Here is a 24,503-nt window from a genome sequence, read left to right on the forward strand (position 1 = left end):
ACGAAAATCTAAAACACAAATCAGAGGTAGAAAAAAAAATGTGACGTATAAAAATATATAGTTAAACGGGAGCACTATCAACAATGAACAGAAATTTCACATTTTGCTTCGAGGTGTAACCAATTTTCAAAACACTTGATTCATTAGTCTCACAGCAGAGATTCTAATGAATAGTACAATAATACTGAGGCTCCATAACCATGACAACAAAGCACTTCTCACTGCATTCACAAAATTCAACAAATCTCTACTATCACATAAAATTCATGACTTGTTGCTACATTTAGCTGAACGGCTCGATTAAAATGATATCAGGTCTTTAGAAAAACATAAAAACACTGTGGCAAGGAGGCCAGAGTTTAATGCACCATGGATTTACGCCTTGCCAGTTGCCTTGGCCAAGAGGTTTCTTGAGACGATCAGTCGCTGAATCTGAGCAGTGCCTTCGTAGATCTGGAAAATCTTGGCATCACGCATTAACTTCTCAACTGGGTAGTCACTGTTGAATCCGTTTCCTCCAAAGATCTAAAAAGAACTTGCATTACTCAACAACTCAAGATAAACAAGTCAGGGTAGACGCATGACAAATACAAACCTGGACAGCGTCAGTTGCACATTTGTTGGCAACATCAGCAGCTAGTGCCTTAGCAATGGAAGCGTAGTAGGCTACAGGAAGGCCTTTGTCGGATGCCCAGGCAGCACGCATCCAAGCCAAACGAGAAGTCTCAATGCCGATAGCCATATCAGCAAGCATAAATGCCACAGCCTGATGGTTGAAAATTGGAACACCAAAGGCTTTGCGTTCCAAAGAATACTTCATGGCCTCATCAAGGCATCGCTGTGCCAAACCAACTGCTCCAGCAGCAACCTTAAAAATGAAAAGCTCAGTCAAGAGAAAGCATCTTCAAATAATAACACAAAAACAGACAGTGACAAAGACTTACTGGAGGACGAGTCTTGTCGAATGTTGCCATAGCGATTTTGAAACCAGCACCTTCTCCGAGCAGAACGTTTTCCTTAGGCACTCTGACATCCTCAAAGGTGATACCACGAGTGTCTGAACACCTCTGACCCATATTTTTCTCCTATTTGAAAAAAATAAATGAAAAAGGATAAAAAAAAAAAAAAACAGAATTTGATTTTACTGTCAAGAATTGAATAAGAAGGATCCATCATAAGTCACAGTCTAACCTTGCGGCCTGGAGTAACTCCAGGAGTGTTAGCATCAACAATGAAACCAGTGAAAGCTTTGCCTGCTGGTGCCTTGGGGTCAGGGTTGGTGCGTGCAAGAACAAAGTACCTGAAAGTCAAGGGAGGGTGTTACATAACAAGTTTTCTGGGCAGTGTAAACTAGATTTGGAAAAAAATAAACAAAAAAAACTGACCAGTTGGCAACACCACCATTGGTGATCCACATCTTTTGTCCATTGATAATGTATTCATCACCCTTCTTCTCAGCTCTAGTTTTAATGCCAGCCACATCAGAGCCTGCACCAGGTTCAGTTACACCGTATGCCTGAAAGTTCAGAACTAGAACTCAGTTTCTATTTCAGAGAATAAATAATACAGATAGTTTTGTGGCCCTGGTCCTTCATACTTACAGCAACAAGGGGCTCTTCAAGCAAACGCCCGAGATACTTCTTCTGTTGCTCCTTGTTTCCAGCAATCAGCACGGGAGTTTGCTGTGGCACAACAAACAATATAGATACACAATCTTCAAGTTTTTATCAGAAGCTGGTGAATTATCAAGACATAATCCACAGGGATACTCACACCAAGTCCACTAGCTTCAATTGCAGTCTTCACACCTGTGCACCCATACGCAAACTCTTCAGCAATGAGACAGCCATCAAATACATTCAACTCCATGCCGCCTATAAGAATAACATACACAAAGGTTATCAATCACTGGGTGACAGAAGTTAATACAGCAAAACTTGTAAAATTAACGTGAATTATCGATATTACCAATGTCAGCTGGAATGTGGTTGTTCAAAAGACCAAGCTCCCATGCCTTCTTGAGAATGTCCCAAGGGTATTCTCCGGAAATATCAAGCTCGGCTGCCTTGGGGATAATTTCTTCGGCGGTGAACTTACGAGCTAATTCCTGGTACTCTTTCTGAGTATCAGTTAGCTCTGAAAAAGAATGTATAAAATTTAGATAAACATGGCAATCATGGATGCAGATAAAGTACATCAGTGACTGAACTTATGGATTACAGAATGCGAGTGCCGGAGGAAAACACTAACCGAATTGGTAGCCATTGGAGGCGGCAGCGGAGTAGTTGCGGCTGGCTGTGGTGCCACGCATGGCACACAGGGCAGGTCGCGCAACCGCACGAGCAATCTGAACATAAAATACACAAGTAAGGTAACAGTTCAAACACATGTTCAGCTGGGTACAAAGTACAATGATATGAAAGGGATCTGTAACACGTACAGAGCATGTTAGGCTCATTTTTCATAAATGTAGTCAACACTGGGCGATTGAGGATCAACAAGTTCCACTCCAAAGTTAGAAAGCAGGAATGTTCAAGGAATGTTCAAACTGACTTATAACTCATGATCACAGTTACACTTTGGACCGAGAGACCCAGTCGGCACCCAGTGCAAAGGTCACGTCAGCGAAGCACAACACGGCTAACCATTAAAATCTCAATAACCTAAACCTAGCGCTTCCACACTCACATGCTGAAGGGATGCCATCTCTGCTAAAGAATCGGCTAAAAGACGAACAAGATGTGCCGGCAACGAAGATCAACAGTAGAATGAAGCAGCAACAGATCGCCGAGACGAAAACACTTTGGTTCGCACAGCCAGCAGCCAGCCGCAGGCACCTCAGACGAGCTGGCAGACAGGCAGGCGACAACAACAGGGCCGGCAACCCACAACAACAAACCGGTCTCCTTTCGCTGCGCTGCGCGGGTGCTCGAGCGGGCAGAGCGGGGCAGCGCGACGTAACCGTTAGCCGTGGCGTCGCGCGACCCGTCCCGCAAACGGCACTTGACTTTCAGCCTCGAGGTGCCACCTAGATTACGGGAAACGCGTGATGGTCAGGTTGGGGGTGTGGCGTGGGCGCAGGGGCGGGACCAGGCGAAAGGCACGGCGAAGGGGGCCGCCGGAGGGGCGGGTAGTCTGGTAGTTCCCCCGGAGCCGCATCTCATGCACTTATGCAAGAAGGGTGGATGTGGCGGAACGAGGGGAGGGAATTCTGCCCACAAGTCGGTCCCCCACCCACCCTGCAGACTGATTCCGAGAGTCGTTTTCGTCGCTCTGTCTCTCTCGCACCTTCACGGCACGTCCCATGAGTGCGAGAGAGACAGGCGAAAACGACTCTCGGAATGAGTCTGCTGGTCTGCGGCCCAAACAACCGGTCCGACTACCCCTACTGTCCCCTTGCTTGCTGCTTCTGCAGCGTCATGGTACAGTGATGGTCTGCGGCTGTCTCTCAATCCACTTCCGCAGCCCACCCGCCCACTCGGGGGCGTAACGGAAGGGAGGCGCGGGTTCGTGAAAGGTTGCCCGCCTCCAGGCATTCAGGCGCCACCCTCTCCTTGACAAAAAGTTCACAGAAAAATGGACAAAGTTCCAACAACTTGCAATCAACTGCGCTTCCTCTATCTGTTCGGAAACCTCGCCCGTGAGGCCGGCCAAGTACATGGGGGAATTTCATTAAGATTCAATAAGCGACCTCTCTCAATAACATACGCAGTTACTTTTCCGCCTCGAGCCGACTGCCTTGGGCGCACCGTGCACCGTGACTGTGCTGATATTTTGTTGTCGATGCGGGGAAACGCACGGGCCGGCACGCCAAAGTACAAAGTCCCTTACAGATCCCTCGACATTTGCTATGAGCTTAGACTGTACGGAGGAGATAGGGGCCGCACACGGGTTACGGCGGCAAGGGGTGTGGACCTTCGTAGCACTGCTGTGGAGGGGGGGGGACGAATTCATTCCGGAAGATGCCAGAAATCGCACGCGGATTTGAGCTCATCGGCAAACAGGCGAAATTTCAGCAAGTGCGGATTAAGAGAAAAAGGGGGGGGGGGCAGAAGGAAAATAATAGTCCCTCCCTTGACCTCTTGATAGCCGCCTGAAAAAGGTTCACCAAGGTTCACTTTGCTCCAGTGAATAAACAAAATGTGTTACTTTGCCCCCCCCCCAACCTTCCTCAGGCGGGCGCAGGGGCGTGCACAGCTCGCCTCCTCGGGAGGGGCGGTGGAACCTTTTTTTTGAGGAACTTTGCCTAACTTCCAGGAGTTAGACGCCAAAACCTGCCTCAAAAGTATACCTTTTGGGGTCCTTCGGGGGGGGCGATCGCCCCCTCCGCCCCCCCCCCCCCCCCCCCCTTGTGCACGCCCGTGGGCGGGCGCTGGATCCGCCACTGACTTTTAGCATGGCAGGCGCGGGTCCAGTTGAGGGAGGGGGACAATTGACCCCCCTTGGCCCCTCGAAAGCCGCGCCTGAAGGGCACGCAAAAAAGCGACTCTTTCCTCCTGTAAGAAACCACAAAGATCTACTCCCCCCCTTAGGCCGGCTCTGGATCCGCCACTGAAACATGGCCCCCTTGCGGTAAATATGCCTGTAAACTGATACTGTATAATGTCACCATAATAGGACTGAGAAGAATTCTCCACGCCGTTTCGTGCCCTGATTGAGCACACACTCCACTCCCCCTTCTAAGTCTTGGCACGGCAGTCGAGAGTCGGTTTTGTCGCTCTGTCTCTCTCGCACCAGTATGGGAAGCCCCATGGGTGCGAGAGAGACAGAGCGACGAAAAGGACTCTCGGAATTCCTGCTGGAGCTTCCCCGTGCGGCTGGCCGCTCTCCGCATTCCGCCGGTGATAAGGCGCGAGGGGGTTGGCGGTTGGCGCCGGCGCCAGGGTGGTGCGGGGGTGGGGCCCGGGGCGGGGGGGCTGGCACCGGGTGGCGCGTGGCGTAGCGTGGCGCCAGTGATCCTGTTGTTGCTTCGCCTCCGGCGCCGCTCCCCGCATCGCTCCTGCAGAAGGCGATGTCCCCCGCGTCCCCGGTGGCGCGTTGGCGCACGGCCTGGAGGTCGTGGAGGGAGGCAACACCTACCGCACCGCGGCGACCGCGACGCAACGCAACGTCACGGAATTCTTCAACTTAGAGCATTTGCCGCAAGAGCGCGTTCGTCGTCGTCCGCAGTCAACATGGTAGCTTTGTGTCACTTTTCGTAGCGGTGTTTTTATATTGTACATTTCCCACCCCTTCGGCCGTTTCTTTCGCCGACAACCGTTATTGACGTGAGTTTGAGCTGAACTCGAGTGTATGCGCACGTGCTGGCCCGGATCGGCGCGACATTGAAGGGCTTCCCTCGCCTTGCTGTGTTGTTAAACTTGGTTATAGGCTTTCCTTTGCCGAAGGCGGATCGGGCCAAGCCCACGTACTAATACATTACGGCCGAGCAGCCGAGCGCTTCTCTGTTTGTGCATTTCCTCAATTTCTTGACTGAACTTCGTCATTCGTGTGGTTTTTGTGCCCCCTGTGCTACCTTCTGTCACGTTTCAAAGTGCATCCCCAGTAATTAGGGAACTAGTTATTTCTCGAAACATAGGTTATATCTTATTTGAGCTGTATTCGTGCCTCTGAACGTAAAATATTTCTGGTTTTATTCGAATATTGAATACATACTTCGGGTAATCTACTGCGAAAGACCTATTTATAGGTCTGTTGCCATGGAAATTAGTAAATACCTTAAGTGGGCGTTGTATTGAGGTTATGTGGCCCTATTTTGTGACACTTCATTTTAACTACTGCCTGACAGAGGTGTCACAAAAGTACTTACTCTTGTCACTTAAATTCTTTCCTCCTAATCAAAAATCACATGCCCAGTGCTTAATATACCTCTCAGCATGACTGTATTCACCTATGTTTGTGTGCTTTTACAGAACAACATCGCAACCATGTTTAACAAGAAAAAGAAGAGACCTCAAATATCCCCTCCAACCAACTTTGAGCACCGAGTGCATACTGGTTTTGACAAGCGTGAGGGGCGTTATGTTGGCCTGCCTTTACAATGGGCCAGTATCGTTGGAAACAATCAGATTCTGAAGAGCAGTAATCGCCCTTTACCTCTAGTTGATCCCTCAGAAATTACTCCAACTGAAATTCTGGATCTTAAGGTGAGTACCTCACTATGTCTTATCTGTTTTTACGCTACTTTGTCTGTTTTAATGGAAACATTTCTGATATCAATGTCCAGACAATCGTTAGAGGAGGAGAAACCTCTCGCCCTGGCAGTGTCATTAGGGGAAGCATAGAAAATGGCAATGCAAACCTTCCCAAAACATCCAGTGTCGCAAGATCAAACTCTTTACGATCATCCAGTCCTCCACGTCTACGAAGAGACTATCGTACTAATGCGAATGTTCCACCTGCTGTACCGGAAAATGAGGTGATGACTGGCACTGGAGCAAGTCCGCAAGGTGGCATGCCCCCTCATATGGAACAGCCATATCCACTGCCTGCTCAATGGCAAGATAATCGACCAATGAATTATGTATGTCATCATTGGAATTAATGTATCAATCTTCACAAGTCACTATTTCATTTATTTATCTTTATCTTTGAATTTTTTGTGCAGCTCAAACCAGGTCCTACTCCAGAATGGGGCCCTGCTGAGCATAAAAGACCTTTATCTGAAGTGGATTATCGTGGTATGCCTCCTTACCTCCAGAACCATCAAACCAATGGAAATGTTCCTCCCCAGGTAAGTTCATGATGAAACTGGTGTTCCAGGGAAAGATAAAAGCTCAATTTTTCCTCTGTTACAAATTATTTTTATTTTCTGCTGGCATGGATCAGTTGCATATTTGCAATTGTAATTATTTGAGGGTAATGTATTTCTATTATTAACATGCGGCACAGTCAGACTTTTGTAGTTCCCAATGTCACATCGTATGTGGAATCCTTTCTTCCTTTTCACTTAAATACTAATATTTTTTTCATGGTACCTTGTTGCAGGCACATATGTCTCATGGCAACATAAATAATGTCCCGATGCAAGACGGTGGCTATTCTGCCAATTATGCCAGTCAGCAGGCACCACCACGACCACCCCACCACCACCCCAATTCCTATCCACACCCGAACCAGATGAATGCCATGCATCCTGGAGCACACCCTGGCCAACATCCTCAGAACCAGCCACAGAGGCCACTTTCTCAAAACATGGGTCCATTGCATGTGCAGGCTTCAGCAAACGCTAACAAGGTAACATTTGAGGACATGACATACCCCCTTGTGCAAATGTCAAAATATTTTCTGTTGCTTATTTGATTTCCTTTCTTTCAGATGGTCATGCCCAACGAGATGCAACAACGAATGCAGCCTCACCCATCTCCGGACCAAAATCAGAATGTGAAGCCAGGTGTAAACAACGCCCTATCAATGGGTAACTTATCTACTGGCTCCAATAACACTCAAAATAGCAATGTGCAAACAGCTGCTGCAGCGGCTGCTGCTGCCGCCGCTGCCGCTGCTGCAGCCAGTAAACAACACCATGAGCAATTGCGACTAACTCACGAACAGTTCCGTGCTGCATTGCAAATGGTTGTCAGTCCTGGTGATCCTCGAGACCACCTTGAGCAACTCATGAAAATTGGAGAGGGTTCAACTGGCACTGTTTGCATAGCAGCAGATCGCAACACAGGTCGTCAGGTTGCAGTGAAGAAAATGGACCTGAGGAAACAACAGAGACGAGAATTGTTATTTAATGAGGTACATTTCTACCCATCTCTTTTATATAATCCTTTATGTTGTCCTAACCTTACTGTTTTGTTTGATTTCTAATATGGAACTCTTTACCTTGTCTTTCAGGTTGTTATTATGAGGGACTATCATCATCCTAATATTGTGGAGATGTATGACAGTTTCCTAGTTAATGATGAGTTGTGGGTGGTTATGGAGTTCCTAGAGGGTGGTGCATTAACTGACATTGTAACTCATGCTCGAATGGATGAGGCCCAAATCGCAACAGTTTGCCGCCAGTGCCTGAAGGCTCTTGCATATCTTCATTCTCAAGGTGTCATTCACAGGGACATTAAGAGTGATTCTATTCTCCTAGCATCTGATGGAAGGGTAAATAAAAGCATTTGTGCAACTAAAAAAATAAGATAAAACTATTTCCTTTGATTTTCTGGAGCTCATGTAATGTATTTCTTTATTCTCAGGTGAAGCTTTCAGATTTTGGTTTTTGTGCCCAAGTTTCCCAGGAGTTACCAAAGAGAAAGTCACTTGTAGGAACACCTTACTGGATGTCTCCAGAGCTCATATCTCGACTTCCATATGGCCCTGAAGTGGATATTTGGTCTCTAGGTAAGCACAGTATTTAAATTCTCCAATAGTTTTAATTGATTATTCACTGTATTGACTGCTTTCTTAATCAATAATCTAACCTCAACTTATTCTTTGATAGGTATAATGGTTATAGAAATGGTTGATGGGGAACCTCCATTCTTCAATGAGCCGCCTCTCCAGGCCATGAGGCGCATACGGGACATGCCTCCTCCAAAGTTGAAAAATACTCACAAGGTCTGTATGATTTTATTAAATTACACCTCTGATGTCTTAATTGAATTGTTCATTCCTGTGTTAACAAGGCACATTAATAATAAATACTTGGATACCCACAGGTTTCTCCTCGTCTGCAGGGATTCCTTGAGCGCATGTTGGTTCGTGATCCAGCCCAGCGTGCTACTGCAACAGAACTGCTGCAACATCCTTTCTTGAGGCAAGCTGGCGCCCCTGCCCTTCTTGTCCCCCTCATGCGGGGCTCTCGCCATAGCAATTGCTAGTAATGAAATTACAGTGGTCCAGTTAAAGACTTTAATAGACTTCCAGTGCCTTGGTTAGTGACCGGTGACGTCTCACTATAAAGATTTATATATGCCACCCTGAAATCTTGTGATCTAAGTGCCTTCAAGTATTTTATGACTGTTTTGGATTTTTACTTATTTATGAGTGCAATTCAATTTGCTGGAGGGTATCTTGTCTGGACCTTTGTCCCAATCAATTTAATTTTTTGAAATAATTTATACACCTTTTTAGGCTGAACTTTTTGAAAAATTTATAGAACACTTTTTGTTCCTTTTGTCAAAAGGGTTCTTTTGCTACCAGTTTCAATCAGAAATGTTTTAAAATTTATATATGTAAATAGTTTGTTAGATGTTGTATATTTTGTAAATAAGTTTAACCATGTTATTTCTGTGTGATAGTGATGTATGTCAATGGTTTTTAAGTCTATTTTCATTTACTTTATTTGTGCTTCAGCTTTAGCGCTGAGCAATTGGGAATGAGCTTTAAAAAAATGTAAATGTAACTTTTGACATTCTTTATTACGTAGTTTAGTTGAACTGCGGTGGAATACGTAAGTTGTTATAGAGCAATGAAGGTCATGAATACACTATGAAGTCCTGTGAAGCAAGGATGTTCTGTAATTATGATTCTGGTTCATGGCTGGAGCTGATAAGTAACATTAAAGACTATGATAATCTTCACTGTATTTTAGTGTAGTTAAGAACTAGGCAAACTAACCTTCAACTGATTCCAGACAAGTTTGTGATAGTTGTTTTATATCACCTTATCAGTTTGTTTAGGTCTCTTTTGCTTGCTGTTACGTTTCATTGATTTGTTTTGTTTGTCTTGGGCTTTGGGCTTCATAAGTCGAGCTCTTTACTTTGAAAGCTACATTTATTTTATGACGTAGTATAAGGAAAAATTATGTGAATGTTTTCTATTAACATTAGGCAAATATAATGACCCTTTGAACTGTGCCCTAAAGGTTGAAATTCCTTAGGTGTCTTGGGTACATGTTGATCTGACTACTGTCTGCTGTGTATCTTTATTAACATTAATTGTGAAAGGTCCTGTAGCTGTTATTGGCCAGGATTTCTAAAATCTGAAACTCTTTTAAGTAGCTTATTCTTTGATATTATAACCATTGCAGGTTTTATGAATGGCTTAATTCACGCAAACTTTTCCGTCTATTGTACCTGAAACCCCAGAGATTTTTCTGCTGTCTGACATTTCTGACGATTTTCATATGTGTATAACTTGTTGAAACCCTCTGAAAATTTTTCAGGAGCATCATGAACTCATGCATATCTTTTGACCATTTTTTATTTGTCTTTTTTCTTTTCTTTCATTAATGTAAGACTGTACTTTTTACTGCATATGACTTATTATTTTTTTATTTTGCAGCTTTTAGTACAGTCCTAATTAAATGAGCACCTTAGTGTCCTAATCTTTTCCTTGGATTTGGAGCTCTAACTTAACTTTAGTTGGACAACCAAATCATTGTTTTAATCAGTATTACGTGTTAGCTTGTGTTAGTGCTGTCACCAAGGGAATTGTGTGTTTTGAATTTAGTTGGATGATGATGTATTGCAATTCCCCAGATGTTGTATTCTATAGTTTTCATGCTTGTATATTTTAATTATCTTTCTTTCTTATTTAGACTTAGTTGTCCTTTTCTCCTTTTTGGTTTATTTCTGAGTTTTCTTTACCATTTTCTAGCATTCCAATGTATAGCTTTTATTTCATTCATTCTGTTATATAGTTGTACATTATTGCGCCCAAGTCAGTTTGAAATCAGAATTCCTGAATGAATTCATAATATTTAGTCAGTAATGGATAGTCATGTACCACTTATTTTATCAACTGAAGTTATGTGATGTGTCATCATTCCACTTTCATTGGAATCTCGCATAGTGCTCAAACTTTGCTCCTAATGAAATGAAGCTCATGGCTCCTGTACTGCTTTTCTCTCATCTGAAAGCATAGACACCCTAACTTTATTATTATTTATACAAAGAGACTTAATTAATTAGCCACTTTTCTTATGATAAAACACTACTATTGTAGTGACTTTTCCCTGCAATAATATTTAACCCTGATGTATTGTATTCCTTTGCCAGAGGTGAACAATTTCTTCAAAGTATTTTTAGATATACTTAATATCACCTTTGACTATTGTAATTATTATTCGGTCAAATTGTTTAAACGTTTGTACCAAGACATGTCAACTGAGCTGTTATCTGTTCTTATTCTTGGTGATTTTTAACCTCTTTATTGTTCTCATCTCCAAACAAACATCACCAATATGTTCTTGTGCATATCTTCTAACCATATCAGTTAAATTCTGATCTTCGAAAGAAAAAAACCCATTTAAATTACAGTGCGGAACTAAATGTGATGTGGGGCTATGCAGTCTCACATAGTCAATCACCTCAGTGAAACTTAACTAGCAATACTGAAAGTGGCAGATAAAATGTATTAGTGTAGATGAAATTACCTATGATGATTTTGAAACAAAATAAGTAAAAATCTACCTTGCCATTGATACTCTCTGGGGATAACTGTTATGAAGATCGTGGGGCGAGAGAATTGGCTGAGTCCATTTTTTTTTGTACATAATTCCACTGTAGGTCGTACATGTTATTTTAGGGATTCCCTATTATTCGTTTTCTTACGTTCATAGTAAAGCATTGCGTTAAACGTATTTGGTGTCAGAACCGATCGGCCTTTGGGTGTCTCGCCTGTTTTTTACTTGAATGTTTGCCATTGTAAGACCAAGAGTTTCTCGCGTCGTATAGCGCGTGAGTACTCTAAAAGAATGTTAGTGCCTTCTTTTTGGATCTGTGTAGTATTATTCTTCCCAGACTTTTGTATGAAATGTACTTACGCCTTGTGATCCAAGCATTAAAAGTGTATTTTGACTGTTTTCCCGCTGTTTTTTTTTCTTTTCCTACTATTTGCCGCACCACCTCAGCCGATCCGACCTTTTCAGAGGCCACACGAGTGCAGCCTGAGACTGAGAGTGGTGGACTCGAGCTCAGGCACGGGGCCGCTGGTCGCGGTGCCGAGTTGCAGCAAGGAGGGCTGGCGGCGCAGAGGCGGCAGGGGCGCGGGGCGCGCGGCGAGGGCGCTGACGCCGAGGCAAGGCTGCCCGGGGAAGTCCGGCTCGTCCGCAGCCAGGGCCAGGGCCAGGGCCCGGGGCGGCTGCGGCTGCCCGGCGAGCGGCGTCAGGGCGTCCCTGTCTCGGCGGCCGAGGCGACGTCGCGGGGAGGGCGACCTGGAGGCCGGCGCCGACCCGGAGCCGGAGTCCTCCCTCGAGACGCAGTGCCTCCTCTCCCGCGGCGACACCCAGTACCGCGAGCGCCGCCGCCTTAGCAGTGCACCGCCGGGCAAGGCGTACGCCCCGCGCCCCCGCTGCGCCCGCGCCGACGGCCAGCCAGCCGCCCCAGGGGGACGGCCCTCTAGGCCTTGAGGGCCTTCGGGGCCTCCAGCGCCTCCAGCAGCGCTGAGGCCGAGTCCTGCCGCAGAGAGAAGTCGCCGACGATGTGGACGCTGCTGGATTCCGCGAAGCTCCAGGGGTGGACGGGGAGGAAAGCACACGCACTCGGTCGGGAGGTTTTGAACCCGGAGATTTTATTCAGATTGAATGCAACTTTCCACGTTAGATCGTCCGTTGCTGGGAATGCCCAGGCGGCCTCTCGCCACACCCACTCTGCCCACACCCTCACGGCTGCTCACGGCACACGCCGCGTACCTGGCCCGGCGGGGGCGCAGGCTGCGGTGGCTGCGGCCTTGGGCGGCGGCAGGCGGGGGGCGGCGCGTGGGCCAAGCCGCGGCCTCCGCGCGCACAAGGGGGCGGCTGGCGGCGGCAGCGCTATGGCGGTTACATGCAGGGGCAGCATCAGGGACTGGACGTGCGGGCCGGGCGCCGCCAGCCTGGCCGTCGGGCCGGCACGGGCCTTGACGTCGACGGCATCCCCTCGTGCTCCGCGGCCGACGTCGCCGTCGCCGCCAGCCCCTTCGCCGCTACCCGGGGCCGTCACCTTGGTGTCGGCCAGCTGCCTGGCCAGCTCCCGCCGGTCCGTCCGCGCCAGCCGACTCCTTGAACACCAGCAGCGCGTCAAGGGCGCTTCAACGGGGCTTCTGGCCGGCCAGGGGGAAGGACTCACTTGGAGTAGCTGAAGGTCTCTCGGTAGCGGCGGAGCGCCTCGTCGCTGGTCATGCCCGCAGACACCCTGTGCGAGGTGGGCCATGCATTCAGGCAGCAGACTGATTCCGAGAGTCGTTTTGCGTCGCTCTGTATCTCTCGCACCTAGACGGGACGCCCCATGAGTGCGAGAGAGACCGAGCGACGAAGATGACTCTCGGAATCAGTCTGCAGGCAGCAGCGCGCAGGCTCCTCGTCCACCCCCAAGTTTAAGGTTTAAGGTTTAAGGATGGACGTTCAACAAACGACTCTGTCAAGCATGAGCCTCTCACTGTTACTTAGTGAGGTTGATGCTGTGCCGCTTACCGCGGTGCGTCGGCTGTATGTAGGGCGGTCGGCAGGCGCGGCGTGGCCCGCCTGTTGAGTCCGGCGGGGACCACCCCCTGAGGGGCCCCGGCGCCCGTCGCGGCGCTCTTGACGTGGCCCTGTGTTATAGTGTGTTGGTGTTCACTCCGGCAGACTGATTCCGAGAGTCGTTTTCGTCGCTCTGTCTCTCTCGCACCAATGGGGTGTCCCGTAGGTGCGAGAAAGACAGAGCGACGAACGACTCTGGGAATCGGTCTACAGAAGTTGACGTCATCCGTCCCTTGAAACGAAAACTGGAAGAGGCTTGCCTCGGTTCTGAGTCCCGCTGCCGCTGCCGGCGCGTCCCTCGCGTCCCTCGCGTCCCTGGCGGGCCTGGCGGCGCGGTGGAAGGGCGACGGGGGTTGTCCGTGCGCGGCGGCCTGCAGGCCAGTGGGCTGGGGGTGGGGGTGCGGGTGTCCCGGATGGCGCCAGGGGTTGTCTCTGCACCACGCGCTCAGCTCACTGCCGCCAAGCTAGTCCGGTGAAGCCACTACACTCTGGGAAATCTAGACCGAGGGCGCTGCTGCTGTGAAGTCGGACCTGGATATACGGCGAACAGCATCGCGCTTGTCCATTCGGACCTCCTTGAGGGCAGCCGAGGGCAGGGCAAGTGCGGGCCCGGAGACATGCTGCCGTCCGGCCCTTCACCCCGCGAACGCGACGGCCGCGAGAGCGTGCCGCACCAACATTGTTGTCAAAACGCGGCAATCGTCTGGCTGCGAAGCACTGCGAAGCACGGCACAACTTGTTCCTTTCCTTTCCTCTGCCTTCGACGCTGATCTCTCTTCGAAGCGATTGGCGGGACCGATTCAGTGCTGGGAGGCGCGCGCCAAAGCTTTCGGCCCGACTGACCGATTGCGAGCACCTGTTCGCTGTCGTTCAAAAGCGCAGGCGCGACGATATGAGAAATCGGGTCCGCTTCGCACTGCCTTGCCGGGATGAGAACAAAATCAGAACGCTGTGGGCATTCCCCCAGTGTTCTCTGAGAAGGGAGTGACAAGGAAGTGGCCTACGTCACACCCGCGACTGTCTCCACACCGTCGAGTAAACACAAATGACAACACAAACCTCGCATTTTATTCCACATAAAAACACACGCATATACACGTCCACAAATAACACAGAGGCATCATCGCCGTATGACCGGCGATCGTTTGGCATCGATGCTGGCGGCAGCACGGGCGGCAGCTTTACACAGTGGCGTGCTGCCCGCTGCCGCACACATATGGGCTCGCTTCGCCTGCTTCGCGGTCCTTGCCGTCGTCATGTCCGCGCGGCACCGCGCCAGCTCGTTGGCATCACTGCGGGCGTGGCGTGGCGGCGCCGCACCATGGACACCCTCGAGTTACATATCGGAGTAATGTTCACCTGGACCCGTGCCGAGCCGGCCAAGTGCCCGGCCGAGGACAGGGACATAGGGCGCGGCCGAGCCCTCGGCCCTCACCGGCTCTTTAGCCCTGCAGCCGCCTGCAGCTCTTCAGCCCTTCAGCCGTTCAGCCCTTCGGCCGTTCAGTCCTTCGGCCGTTCAGCCCTTCGGCCGTTCAGCCCTTCGGCCGTTCAGCCCTTCGGCCGTTCAGCCCTTCGGCCGTTCAGTCCTTCGGCCGTTCAGCCCTTCGGCCGTTCAGCCCTTCGGCCGTTCAGTCCTTCGGCCGTTCAGCCCTTTGGCCGTTCAGCCCTTCGGCCGTTCAGCCCTTCGGCCGTTCAGCCCTCTGGGGCGCGGTGCGGCGGTGCCGCGGTGGCTGCACCGCGACGACGACACCCATCATCGCGGAGGCCAGCGCAAGCGCGGATTCAGAGGGGGGGGACCACTTTGCCACTGTTAGAAGGCCAAAAGTGCTCCTTTCCCACCCCCCCCCCCCATCCCGCGAGGCCGGCTCTGGATCCGCCACTGGTCCGGCGGGGCTACTCGCGGGGGAGGGCGGAGTCGCTCTTGCCCCTGGCGTAGGACCGGATGTTGGGCGACTTGGTGCCCAGCATGCGGTCCAGCAGGGACTGCTTGTTCCGGACGCGGCGCGCGTTCAGCACCTCCCTGCAGAGCTCGTGGAACGCCTCGGCCACCTGGGACACCTGCTCGGCCGCCGTCAGCTCCGAGAACCAGCAGTCGTAGTCCTTGGCGAGGATCTCCCCTGCGAATAGGGCAAGGAATGAATTCGCTGCACTTTGGCCAATAGGGTCTTCTGACCGTGATTCTGACGCAATCCAGGCTGGAACTCAAGCAGAAGAAATATCTGGATCCGGTATGAGAAATCAAGTGTGCGGCGGACGAAATTAGCACCCTCGATTTTGCATACTTTAGAGCTTCTGCACACCCAATATTTCCGCTAATGTCTCATCCCGGATCCAGATTTCCTCTGCTTTGGTCCCGGTTCGGGTTGCGTCGGAATGCCCTACACTATAAGACCGGCCTGGCTCTGGCTTACCCTCCTCCGTGCTGACCTGCCGCAGGTGCACCATGTCGCCCTTGTTGCCCACCAGGGCGAGCGGCGTGTCGCCGGGGAGCTGCTGCTTGACGCGCCGCACGTAGTTGAAGGAGCGCCGGTCCGTGATGGAGTACACGAGCAGGAAGCCGTCGGCCCACTGCAGCGACTCGCACGCCGGGGTGTCTTCCTCCGACTGCAACGAGCAACGGGGAGTGGAAGTGGAAGAACAGTCCCTTTGAAGGGTCGTTTTGTTGCTCTGTGTCCCTCGCACTCATAGACATCATCATCATCATCATCATCATCAGCGCTGTTAGGCCTATGCAGACCTTTAGCGGTTCGGGTCAGCAAGGCACTCCGACCTCGCGCGGCCTCTCCGCAACCTCAGATGCGGTAGGATTTTTGCATAGTCGTAGTGCCCGCTGCCCTACTGGGGAGCATGGGATCAGTCTGCGCTAGGCACAAGTACATAACACAGACATCACGCATCTCAAGAGTTTTGCGTATATATGTGCGAGAGAGACAGGCCGAAGGAATGGCCCTTCAGAATCGGTCTGCAAGGCTTACAGGCGACTCACCTTCGGACAGGTGTCGAGTATCTCGAACAGGATGGGTTCTCCATCCACGAGCACTTCATACTTGTAACGGTTTTCTGAAAAAAGTGAGAACAGAGATCCTCGTTCACCGGCCGCTTGCCGCACGCTGAGCCGCCGGAAACGGATGTAAGGTGCAATTGCGGTTACCTGACTGGTGGTCGTACTCGCCGATGTACCTCTTGGTGAGGAACCGCACCGTCAGCGCTGAAAAGGCAAGCCAGCGTCAGAGCAACGTTCAAGTCATTCAGTGCGCGACTCTCAAAAACCCGCAAAAACCCTTCCCCGCGGGGAATCAGTCAAATGCAGAGTCAGAGGCGCGCCGACCAAACGCAACCACTTTGTCTTCCCTCGGCATTTCTGGGTCACTTGAGTGCTCGGCCCCCCACGGCCCTCCCCCAGTGGGGCCCCCCACCCCACCCACCTGGACCCGCCGACCCCCTTCGGCCTCGCCGTCAGACCTCGCCGTCAGACGGACGGGCGGACTCGGACTGCAGGGCGGTGCAGCGCGCGCCGCGCAGCGCCAAGGAGGGTGCAAGCCTCAAGCCTCGGGACAATAAACGCGACGCTGAGGCTGTTTAGGCTGAGCGTGAGCACCAGTGTACCAGCACCACGGGGCGAAGGTCGCCAGGACCATTACGCCGTGTTTAGGAGACGCGACTCAAGTCGGCCCTGTTCGATTTGGGGCGCGGTTAGGCCGCGGCCTGCAGTGATATATGGATGAGCGATGAGGCGACAGCTGCTAAGTGTTTGGCGGCGCGGGGCGGCGGCGGCGAGCGGCGCGGCAAAGCGTGGGACTGACGGCTTGGCCGCGGCGTTTTTGGCGCGGGCGGGGCGGGGCGGGGAGGGACGTCCACCACACCACACCATTCTCTTGCCTCGCACTCCCCCGCCCCACCCCACCCCACTGCCTAATGACGGACCGCATCGTGTTTCCGCTTTTCGCCGTGGATTTCGCTGCCCCCATTCCGCAGCCTCCGCGTGTCAGTCACGCAGCCCGCCCCGCCCCGCCCCGCCCCACCGCGCCCCGCCTCGCCCCGCCCCGCCCTGCCACCCCACCCCGCCCTCGGGGACCCCACTGTGCGAGTCCGAGCTTCGAACCCCGCCACCTGCCCGTCGTCCACGCCGTCCGTCGCGCTGCGCACTGAGTGGAGGTACTGACCACTCTTCCCCACGGCCGGCGCGCCCAGCACGGCCACCTTCACCTCCGACAGGGACGACTTCTTGCGGCGGATGCCCCGGATCGCGTTGGACGTCATGACGTCATCGGAGATCTGCAACAAACAACGCCAAATTACTTCTGGTTTTTAAGGGTGGCGGGGTAAACCGGTTCAACCGTTAAACACAGCGCGTCCACCGTGCGTCCGCCCTCGGCCTGGCGAGCATGGCGAGCGTAAACAAGGCGAGGTGTAGTAAAATAAGGCGCGGGGAATATGATTGCGGAAAACACGGGCCGCCGAGGCGCCGCGTGGCACAGTGGGCCAGAAGACTGGTGGAGGCGGCCAAAATTATTCCAGATGCGTTATGAGCTCCAGAGCGGCTAAATATGACTTGAACCGAGCGTGTGAACCCCACCAATAGATTCCTCGTTTAAAGAGCAATCCATTGGTGGGGTCACAAGTTCGGTTAGAGTTTCTGGATCTCAAAACGCGTCCACTAGGAAAGGAAACGTGCACTTTCAAAATTTGCGAATGGCCGAGGCCAATCATAGCGAACAGTGTGTTTCGATCTTATTTGGGGCGGGCGATGCGGTCATTCCCCGATTGGAGCGCTGCGGTCGAAGAGCCCTCGCTCGTCCAGCACAGGGCCCCCCTCATGCCCCTCTGGTCCGTTCGCGGCGGCCCGGCCGCTGCAGCAGCCCTGACTGCAAACGCCGCCCCAACCTGAAACTACTACACTGGACCGACGGTATTTTTAGGCGCCTCAGCCGATGCTCCATTTCTTTTTGCTACTTTGTGGCCCCTCTGTTTTGAGTCGTCGCGCGCGCCGCCCCGCCCCGAGACACGCCCCGCCCCGAGACACGCCCCGCCCCGAGACACGCCCCGCCCCGCGCACGCGCCGCCCCAGGCAGCAGAAGCAGCCCCCCCGCGCCCCGGCCCAACACTTCCGCCACACGTGTTTTCAAAATAAACGTCAAATCCGTCGCCAGGCTGGTAATCGCGCATTTCGCGGTGCCCGCCGCAGTCGCATGCTGCCGCGGCCGCCGCGACGACGGCGACCCTCATGCAGTGTGACGGTGTGGCGGCGGGGCGGCGGGGCGGCGGGGCGGCGGGGCCCTTTAATGGACCGCCAGCCTCCCGGTGCAAGGTGCCCGCGTGCTCGCCGAGCGGGTTGCACCACTGCGCACCCTGCTTCGCGGAGGAGGCCAACATGCGGGGGGCGGTCCGTGAGCCACCTTAGCCGCCTGGCCGCCCTGAGGACTGATTCCGAGAGTCGTTTTCGTCGCTCTGTTAATCTCACACCTATACGGGGCGCCCCGTAAGTGCGAGGGAGACAGAGCGACGGAAATGACTCTCGGAATCGCTCTGCTGGCCGCTTGCGGACGGCCCCCCGGGTGAGGACCAGTGAGGACGATGGCCGCCGCTGTCGACAACAGTGCGACTGGGCACCGCCTTGCACCGCCGACTCCACCGTATTGTTCATCGTTCGGACCCAGCGGCAGTGTCTCCAGTCTCTAGTCTAGCGCACCCGTCCCGTCGTGAAGGCGTCCTGCGGAGGTTCGAAGTCGAAGCCCGTTCAAGGTTCGAGGACGACAGCGGCGTTGCGGGGCGACGAGGACTGCAGCTGAGCAAGGTAAGGTCGAGGTTCGGCGATAGAGCACTCTACCATGGAACGAATAAGCGCCGAGCCCTCCAGGGAATTCGTTTATGCAGTGCCGGCGAGTTGATCGAGTCTGTCAACGGCCATGGCGGTGGTGGAGAGGACCAAAGTGCATGCGGGGACAGCCGAGTTCCAGGACGTTTCTGAGTGTAGGTACACCTTGTGTTTAAGGGTGGGGTGGTTGCCACTAGTTTGTTACAAGTGTCCTCGCCTTTTGCAGTTTTCGAGTCGAGAAACGTGGTGCACGGCAAGAAGCTGCAGGTGGTGTCCATCGAGAGGGTGCACAACGGCGCCCTGGAGCAGCGGTTCAAGGACAAGACGCAGGAGTACAAGCAGACGTTCGGCCAGGTCAGGATCGTGAGGGCGTGGCACGGCACCAAGAAGCTCAACGTGGCGCCCATCCTGCGGAACAACTTCGACGTCACCAAGCACGGGCAGAGTGTCGGTGAGTCAGCCGCGGCGGTCTTGAAACTGCGCTCAATGTCAGCCCTGCAGACCGATTCCCAGAGTCGTTTCCGTCGCTCTGTCTCTCTCGCACTCATGGGGCGTCCCGCATAGGTGCGAGAGAGACAGAGCGACGAACACGACTCTCGGAATCAGTCTGCTGGCAGCGCGCGCTTCCATTGTGTCCTTGCCGCGCCCCTGCAGGCCACCGCTTCGGCGCGGGCGTGTCCTTCTCCAGCATGTCGGGCTACGCGTCCAACTACTGCGACAAGACCCACTCGGCCTGCATGCTGCTGGCCAACGTGCTCGTGTCCAACGTCGTGGAGGTGCCCGAGAACACGGGCAGCAGGGTGCCGCGCGAGCCGCCCTTCCTGCCCGGCCGCTACCCGCTGCGCTACGACACCACGGCCAAGAACAAGGACACCATGGACGTGTTCGTCAAGTTCGACAAGGACTCCTTCCTGCCCACCCACGTCGTCAACTTCAGGCGCTGCGCCGCGCCCATCCTCTACAGCTACGAGGAGGAGGACGAGGAGGACGACGACGACAAGTCCGTCACGGACACGGACAGCGACTACCAGGTCGACGACAACTTCGACGACTACAACGCTTTCTACGGCTTCGGCGCGGCGGACGACGAAGACGACTAGCTGGCTGAGTCAGCACCCCTAAACGCGCGGCTCCTCTTTCACTTGTTTTACTCGTTTTACTTGCTGACGTGGGCGGCGGCGGTCGTCCGAGATCTCTTTCCATGTTTCTGTCTCTCAGAAAATAAAAGTGTTTTGCTTAATTTACAGCAGCGTGTTCAAACAAAGAGTCCCTAAGCCTTGGTCTGCGGTCAACGCTCAAGCACAAAGAGGGCCTAAGGTTGGGGGAGAGGGGCCTGCACGCGAACGGCGTAAACATTTGCAGGTCATTCTGCTGCTCCTCGTCGCCACGCTCCGCCCGCAGGTGGCAGGACGGCGGCGGGGCGTAGCGACTCGTTCCCACGGCTGCCAAATTTTCTGCAAGTTGGGTGTGAAAGCCGTCGCTGCAGCCGCCGGCGCGAGGGCCGGGAACGCCCGCGCGCGAAGCGCGAAGCTCGAACGACAGCCAGCGACTATCACGCGCCCAGCCTCCGCCTGGCCCGGCCGGCTGAAGCGGCTGAAGCTCTCAAATGGCCACCGCAAAAAATACACCGTGCCGCCAACGCGAAGCCGCAGCCGCAGCCGCGCCTCGGCCCCGACCGTTTTCTCAAAGTCTATTTCTGAAGTTTTCCGGGTTTCCCTTCACCTTCACGGTTGAAGTGCTCCACGCGCTGCAGTGGGAACGCCTGCCGGGTAGGCAGCCGGCCAGCGTCCGTGCCACGCGAGCGCGGCGGGACTGTCTGCGCGCCGGGCGATTGCGATTGCGATTAATGGCTGGACCACGCGCTCCAGATGACTTGACTCGACAGGCTAGACCTCAATTGATCGTACGTCGTTCCGGCGGGACCGGGGGAGGCTATTTCGTCGGTGTTCGCGCACAAGTAGAGCGAGATGCTGATGGACACGACTGGCCTGGTCCGGCAGCAAAACAGACTTGAACACCGCGCACTGGGCCTTCGCGGCGTGCACCGCCGCCGCCCTGGCGCCGCGCCAGGGAACGGTCGAGCAGGGGCAGCAGGGGCAAGGCAACGCTTGGAACCAAACACACCTTGTTCAGGCGGGCTGGCCTGGGGTTTTCCCGGTTTCCCGGCGACATGCCCCCGGGCCCCGGGGTTTGTACATGCACCGCGCTGGAACCCTGGGCGGCGCCATGCTCTCCGGTGTGCTCACCTGTGACTGGGGCGCTGGGCCAGGCCCGGGGCTGGTGCACCATATCCGCACGCCGCGCTACGGCGCCGTGGCACTGCCGTCACGCTGTGACGCGGTCCTCGCGCAGTCCTGACACTGTAGAGACGCTGCCGTAACGGGAGGCCGCGGCCGTCACACTGTAGGGACACTGCCGTGACGAGAGGTTGCCGCCGTCACACAGTAGGGACGCTGCCGTGGCTAGAAGCCGCTGCCGTCACACTGTAGGGACGCTGCCGTGGCTAGAAGCCGCTGCCGTCACACTGTAGGGACGCCGCCGTGGCTAGAAGCCGCTGCCGTCACAATGTAGGGACGCTGCCGCGAGAAGAGGCCGCCGCCGTCACACTGTAGGTGCGCTGCCGTGACGAGAGGCCGCCGCCGTGACGCGTGGCGTGCCGTGGTTCGCGGACGCACCCGCGAGCTGGCGTACGAGCAGGCCAGTGGCGGAGCACGGACTGGTGTGCCGTGGCCGCCAGGCCGCCTCGACGTCGAGTAGTGCCTGTGTCTGGTCGCGCTGGTCGCGCCGCTCGCTGGCTGCGGCCGCTGTGGCCCTGCCCTTCCTCAGGCCAGGCCTGGGCCAGGCCGCCCTGCACAGCGCTAGGCGCACGGGGAGCACGGGCAGCTCGGGGAGGGGCGTCGCGTCGCGGCCGTCGCTACCGGCGCACAGGAATAGCAGCGCCGCCAACCCCCGCCCCGCCCGCCGCGCCCCGAGCGGGCCGACGTGCATGGCTTGCACTGACGCGACGCCCCGCGGCGGCACGGCGGCACCCAGGCCAGCCACACATTCCGCAGCGAGGAGAGGCTTTCGTTGCAAACTCTACAAAGACCAGCCTCCGAGCGCCGAGCTTCGAGACTCCCCCGCAGGGTGGTCCACATGGAGCTAGTCGGCTGTCGCGGCTCAAACTCTCTCACGGCGTTTCTGGGCTGGTCATGGCTGGGGAGGGAAGTCCACGCACGGGGGCACGGGGTGCCGCGCAAGGCCGCCCAGCGCGTAGGCAACACTTCGACGCGAGCGAGCCGGCTGGTTGCGCCCCTGGCAGGGGCCTCTGTTGAGCCGTTGAGCTCGCTCTCTCGGTTTCTGAGTCTATACGCAGTAAATACTCAGCTACCTATCCGTAAAGTAGCACAGGATTCTAAATTAATTGTTCCAGTTTCGAACAGTGTCATTTCGTTTTCAAACATGACACCTATACATTCCGTGGTGCTCTCTAGACTCGCTGCGCCCTTCTAGCGTTACAGCGAACCGATTATACACAGCACCGGAGCGCTGCGATGGACGCCGGACAGCAGAAGGAAAAAAGGCGGCGCCCGCTGCAAAACTGTCAAAACCACTCGCTTCCGCGCATCGCACGGCGCTGCAGCACCAATTTCTCATCCGCCCCGCAAGGGTATCCCCGCGGTATTCCCCTCGTCTCAATGCGACGCCCGGCTGTCAGCAGTTTTCATTAGTCCTTTGTGTGACAGTCCTTCACGACGGTTCTGCAAGTTCAGGTGAGCAATACACGATTCCAGAACGTGCCGGACAATATTTGGTTGGAAAGAGTGCCCGGAAAAGACGGCGATCAACGAATCACAGCCACCTGTTTGGTTTTTGTTGTTGCATGTTAAGGCGTAGCGTCCTTCGTCGCAGTTCTGATCCTTAAAATAAAATTTTTCCCTCATTTTGAATGAGTTTCTTTGATGTTCGTTTCTTAAAACTATTGAGATAGCTGCGTGTGCCGAGATAAACAAAGGAACAAACCATGTAAACATTGAATGATGAAGTCTCGCCAAGCCTAATCTGGAGGTGGGGTTATAGATCTGGTTCAAGTCATGGCGTCCGTGGTTGAAAGAACCACTCTCCAGCCAGGGACATCCGAGTACGAGGAAGTGAAGACCTGTAAGTACGCTCGGTCGGCTCGGAGCTTCAGGAGGGCGGAGAGGGTCTCTCATGGCAGCTGGTTGAATGCCTGTAAATCCCGCTCTCCTTTCCAGTGTTCAATAGAAGCAACCAGTCGAGGGGCAATTGCCTCCGGGCGCTGTCCATTGAGAAGGTGCACAACAGTTATCTGGAGCAGCGCTTCCAGGCCAAGAAGCAGGAGTACCAGAGGGACTTTGGCCAGGTCGAGGTCCTCAAGCTGTGGCACGGCACCAGAGGGGCCTACGTCGACAACATACTCCTGAACAACTACGACGTCTCGAGGCACGGACAGGGCGTGGGTGAGTCACAGTTTGGATGTCTAGCGCTTTGCCGCGTACTTCGATGGCACTTACGGAATTCCCCGTAGCTAATCTCAACCAACACACTGCGTTCGAGAGAGCAAGGTCTGTCGTTTGTGCAGCTTAGTTTTTTAACAGTGCCATTCGTGTTTTGCACCTGCAGGCCACCGCTTCGGTGCGGGGATATCCTTTTCCGGACAGTCGGGGTACGCGTCCAATTATTGTGACAACGACGACATCGACTGCATGCTTTTGAACGACGTGCTGGTCTCCAACATCATCGAGGTGGAGGAGAACAGAGGCGGCAGCGTGCTGCGCGAGCCGCCCCTCCTGCCCGGCCACTTCGCGCTGCGATACGACACCACGGCCAAGAACAAGGTGATCAAGAACGTCATCGTCAAGTACGAGAGTGACGCCTGCCTGCCTACCCACGTGGTCATGTTCACTCGGCATGCGGTCGTCGACTGCGACTCGGACTGCGACTAAGATCTGTGACAGGCCTTTTTTTATTCGTATTACTTCGCCCTTAAGAGGCATCACTATTTCTTCATGGTTATAATTTGATTTTTTTTTTAACTTGAATAAAACATGCTTTGACTGAGCTTTATCAGTGTCTGTTTTTCAATCATTATGGCAGGGTGGCCAACCTTTCGAATCGTGCGGGTATGCAGAGTTGTCACCTGCGTGAGGTCCGTGGAGGTCACTGCACTCTTCCAAAACCCACAGTAACTCAAAAATCAAAACTGGTACCGGAGAAATTAAAATTGGAAAGGCACTTGCTATGTAAGAACACGAAACTGTCGGACCTAAGGCCTCCCCTGCCCCCTCCCCTCTCCCGCCCACTCCC

The 24,503-nt window shown here is 53.7% G+C and overlaps 5 protein-coding genes across 11 annotated transcripts; 3 read left to right on the forward strand and 2 right to left on the reverse strand.

The window, feature by feature from the left end:
• Positions 1–334: 334 nt before the first annotated feature.
• LOC117653634 (probable medium-chain specific acyl-CoA dehydrogenase, mitochondrial) lies at positions 335–2,893 on the reverse strand. 2 transcript variants are annotated; one of them, XM_034399439.1, is made up of 10 exons: positions 2,689–2,893; positions 2,251–2,347; positions 1,969–2,136; positions 1,774–1,874; positions 1,602–1,682; positions 1,386–1,516; positions 1,192–1,300; positions 945–1,085; positions 596–868; positions 335–525 (listed from the first exon to the last, which is right to left on the reverse strand). In XM_034399439.1, the coding sequence occupies exons 1-10, from the start codon at positions 2,704–2,706 to the stop codon at positions 376–378; spliced, it is 1,269 nt and encodes a 422-aa protein (XP_034255330.1). In that variant the 5' UTR covers positions 2,707–2,893; the 3' UTR covers positions 335–375. The 2 variants fall into 2 exon arrangements, with proteins under 2 accessions (XP_034255330.1, XP_034255331.1); XM_034399440.1 differs by lacking the exon at positions 2,689–2,893 and adding an exon at positions 2,441–2,578.
• A 2,087-nt stretch (positions 2,894–4,980) lies between these two features.
• On the forward strand, positions 4,981–11,748 carry LOC117653466 (serine/threonine-protein kinase PAK mbt). Of its 6 annotated transcripts, XM_034399152.1 has the most exons (11): positions 4,981–5,177; positions 5,913–6,146; positions 6,227–6,523; positions 6,608–6,733; positions 6,988–7,236; positions 7,318–7,478; positions 7,512–7,743; positions 7,843–8,103; positions 8,196–8,340; positions 8,441–8,556; positions 8,658–11,748. In XM_034399152.1, the coding sequence occupies exons 1-11, from the start codon at positions 5,175–5,177 to the stop codon at positions 8,817–8,819; spliced, it is 1,986 nt and encodes a 661-aa protein (XP_034255043.1). In that variant the 5' UTR covers positions 4,981–5,174; the 3' UTR covers positions 8,820–11,748. The 6 variants fall into 6 exon arrangements, with proteins under 6 accessions (XP_034255043.1, XP_034255038.1, XP_034255039.1 ...); XM_034399147.1 differs by having other exon boundaries at positions 4,982–5,177; positions 7,318–7,743; XM_034399148.1 differs by having other exon boundaries at positions 4,983–5,267; positions 7,318–7,743.
• A 2,679-nt stretch (positions 11,749–14,427) lies between these two features.
• On the reverse strand, positions 14,428–21,943 carry LOC117653725 (ras-related and estrogen-regulated growth inhibitor). Its single transcript, XM_034399579.1, has 6 exons — positions 21,443–21,943; positions 17,545–17,656; positions 16,533–16,589; positions 16,368–16,441; positions 15,793–15,985; positions 14,428–15,498 (listed from the first exon to the last, which is right to left on the reverse strand). Exons 2-6 carry the CDS (start codon positions 17,639–17,641, stop codon positions 15,275–15,277), a joined length of 645 nt encoding a protein of 214 aa, XP_034255470.1. The 5' UTR covers positions 17,642–17,656; positions 21,443–21,943; the 3' UTR covers positions 14,428–15,274.
• Positions 18,713–20,385, forward strand: LOC117653724 (protein mono-ADP-ribosyltransferase PARP10-like). The gene is made up of 4 exons (XM_034399578.1): positions 18,713–19,175; positions 19,256–19,351; positions 19,423–19,647; positions 19,851–20,385. Exons 2-4 carry the CDS (start codon positions 19,288–19,290, stop codon positions 20,294–20,296), a joined length of 735 nt encoding a protein of 244 aa, XP_034255469.1. The 5' UTR covers positions 18,713–19,175; positions 19,256–19,287; the 3' UTR covers positions 20,297–20,385.
• An 854-nt stretch (positions 21,944–22,797) lies between the features above and the next one.
• LOC117653366 (protein mono-ADP-ribosyltransferase PARP10-like) lies at positions 22,798–24,263 on the forward strand. The gene is made up of 4 exons (XM_034399000.1): positions 22,798–22,948; positions 23,256–23,336; positions 23,432–23,656; positions 23,820–24,263. The coding sequence occupies exons 2-4, from the start codon at positions 23,270–23,272 to the stop codon at positions 24,140–24,142; spliced, it is 615 nt and encodes a 204-aa protein (XP_034254891.1). The 5' UTR covers positions 22,798–22,948; positions 23,256–23,269; the 3' UTR covers positions 24,143–24,263.
• Positions 24,264–24,503: the final 240 nt, after the last annotated feature.

The sequence above is a fragment of the Thrips palmi genome, unplaced genomic scaffold (assembly GCF_012932325.1).
Source record: "Thrips palmi isolate BJ-2018 unplaced genomic scaffold, TpBJ-2018v1 HiC_scaffold_8, whole genome shotgun sequence".
NCBI lineage: Eukaryota > Metazoa > Arthropoda > Insecta > Thysanoptera > Thripidae > Thrips > Thrips palmi.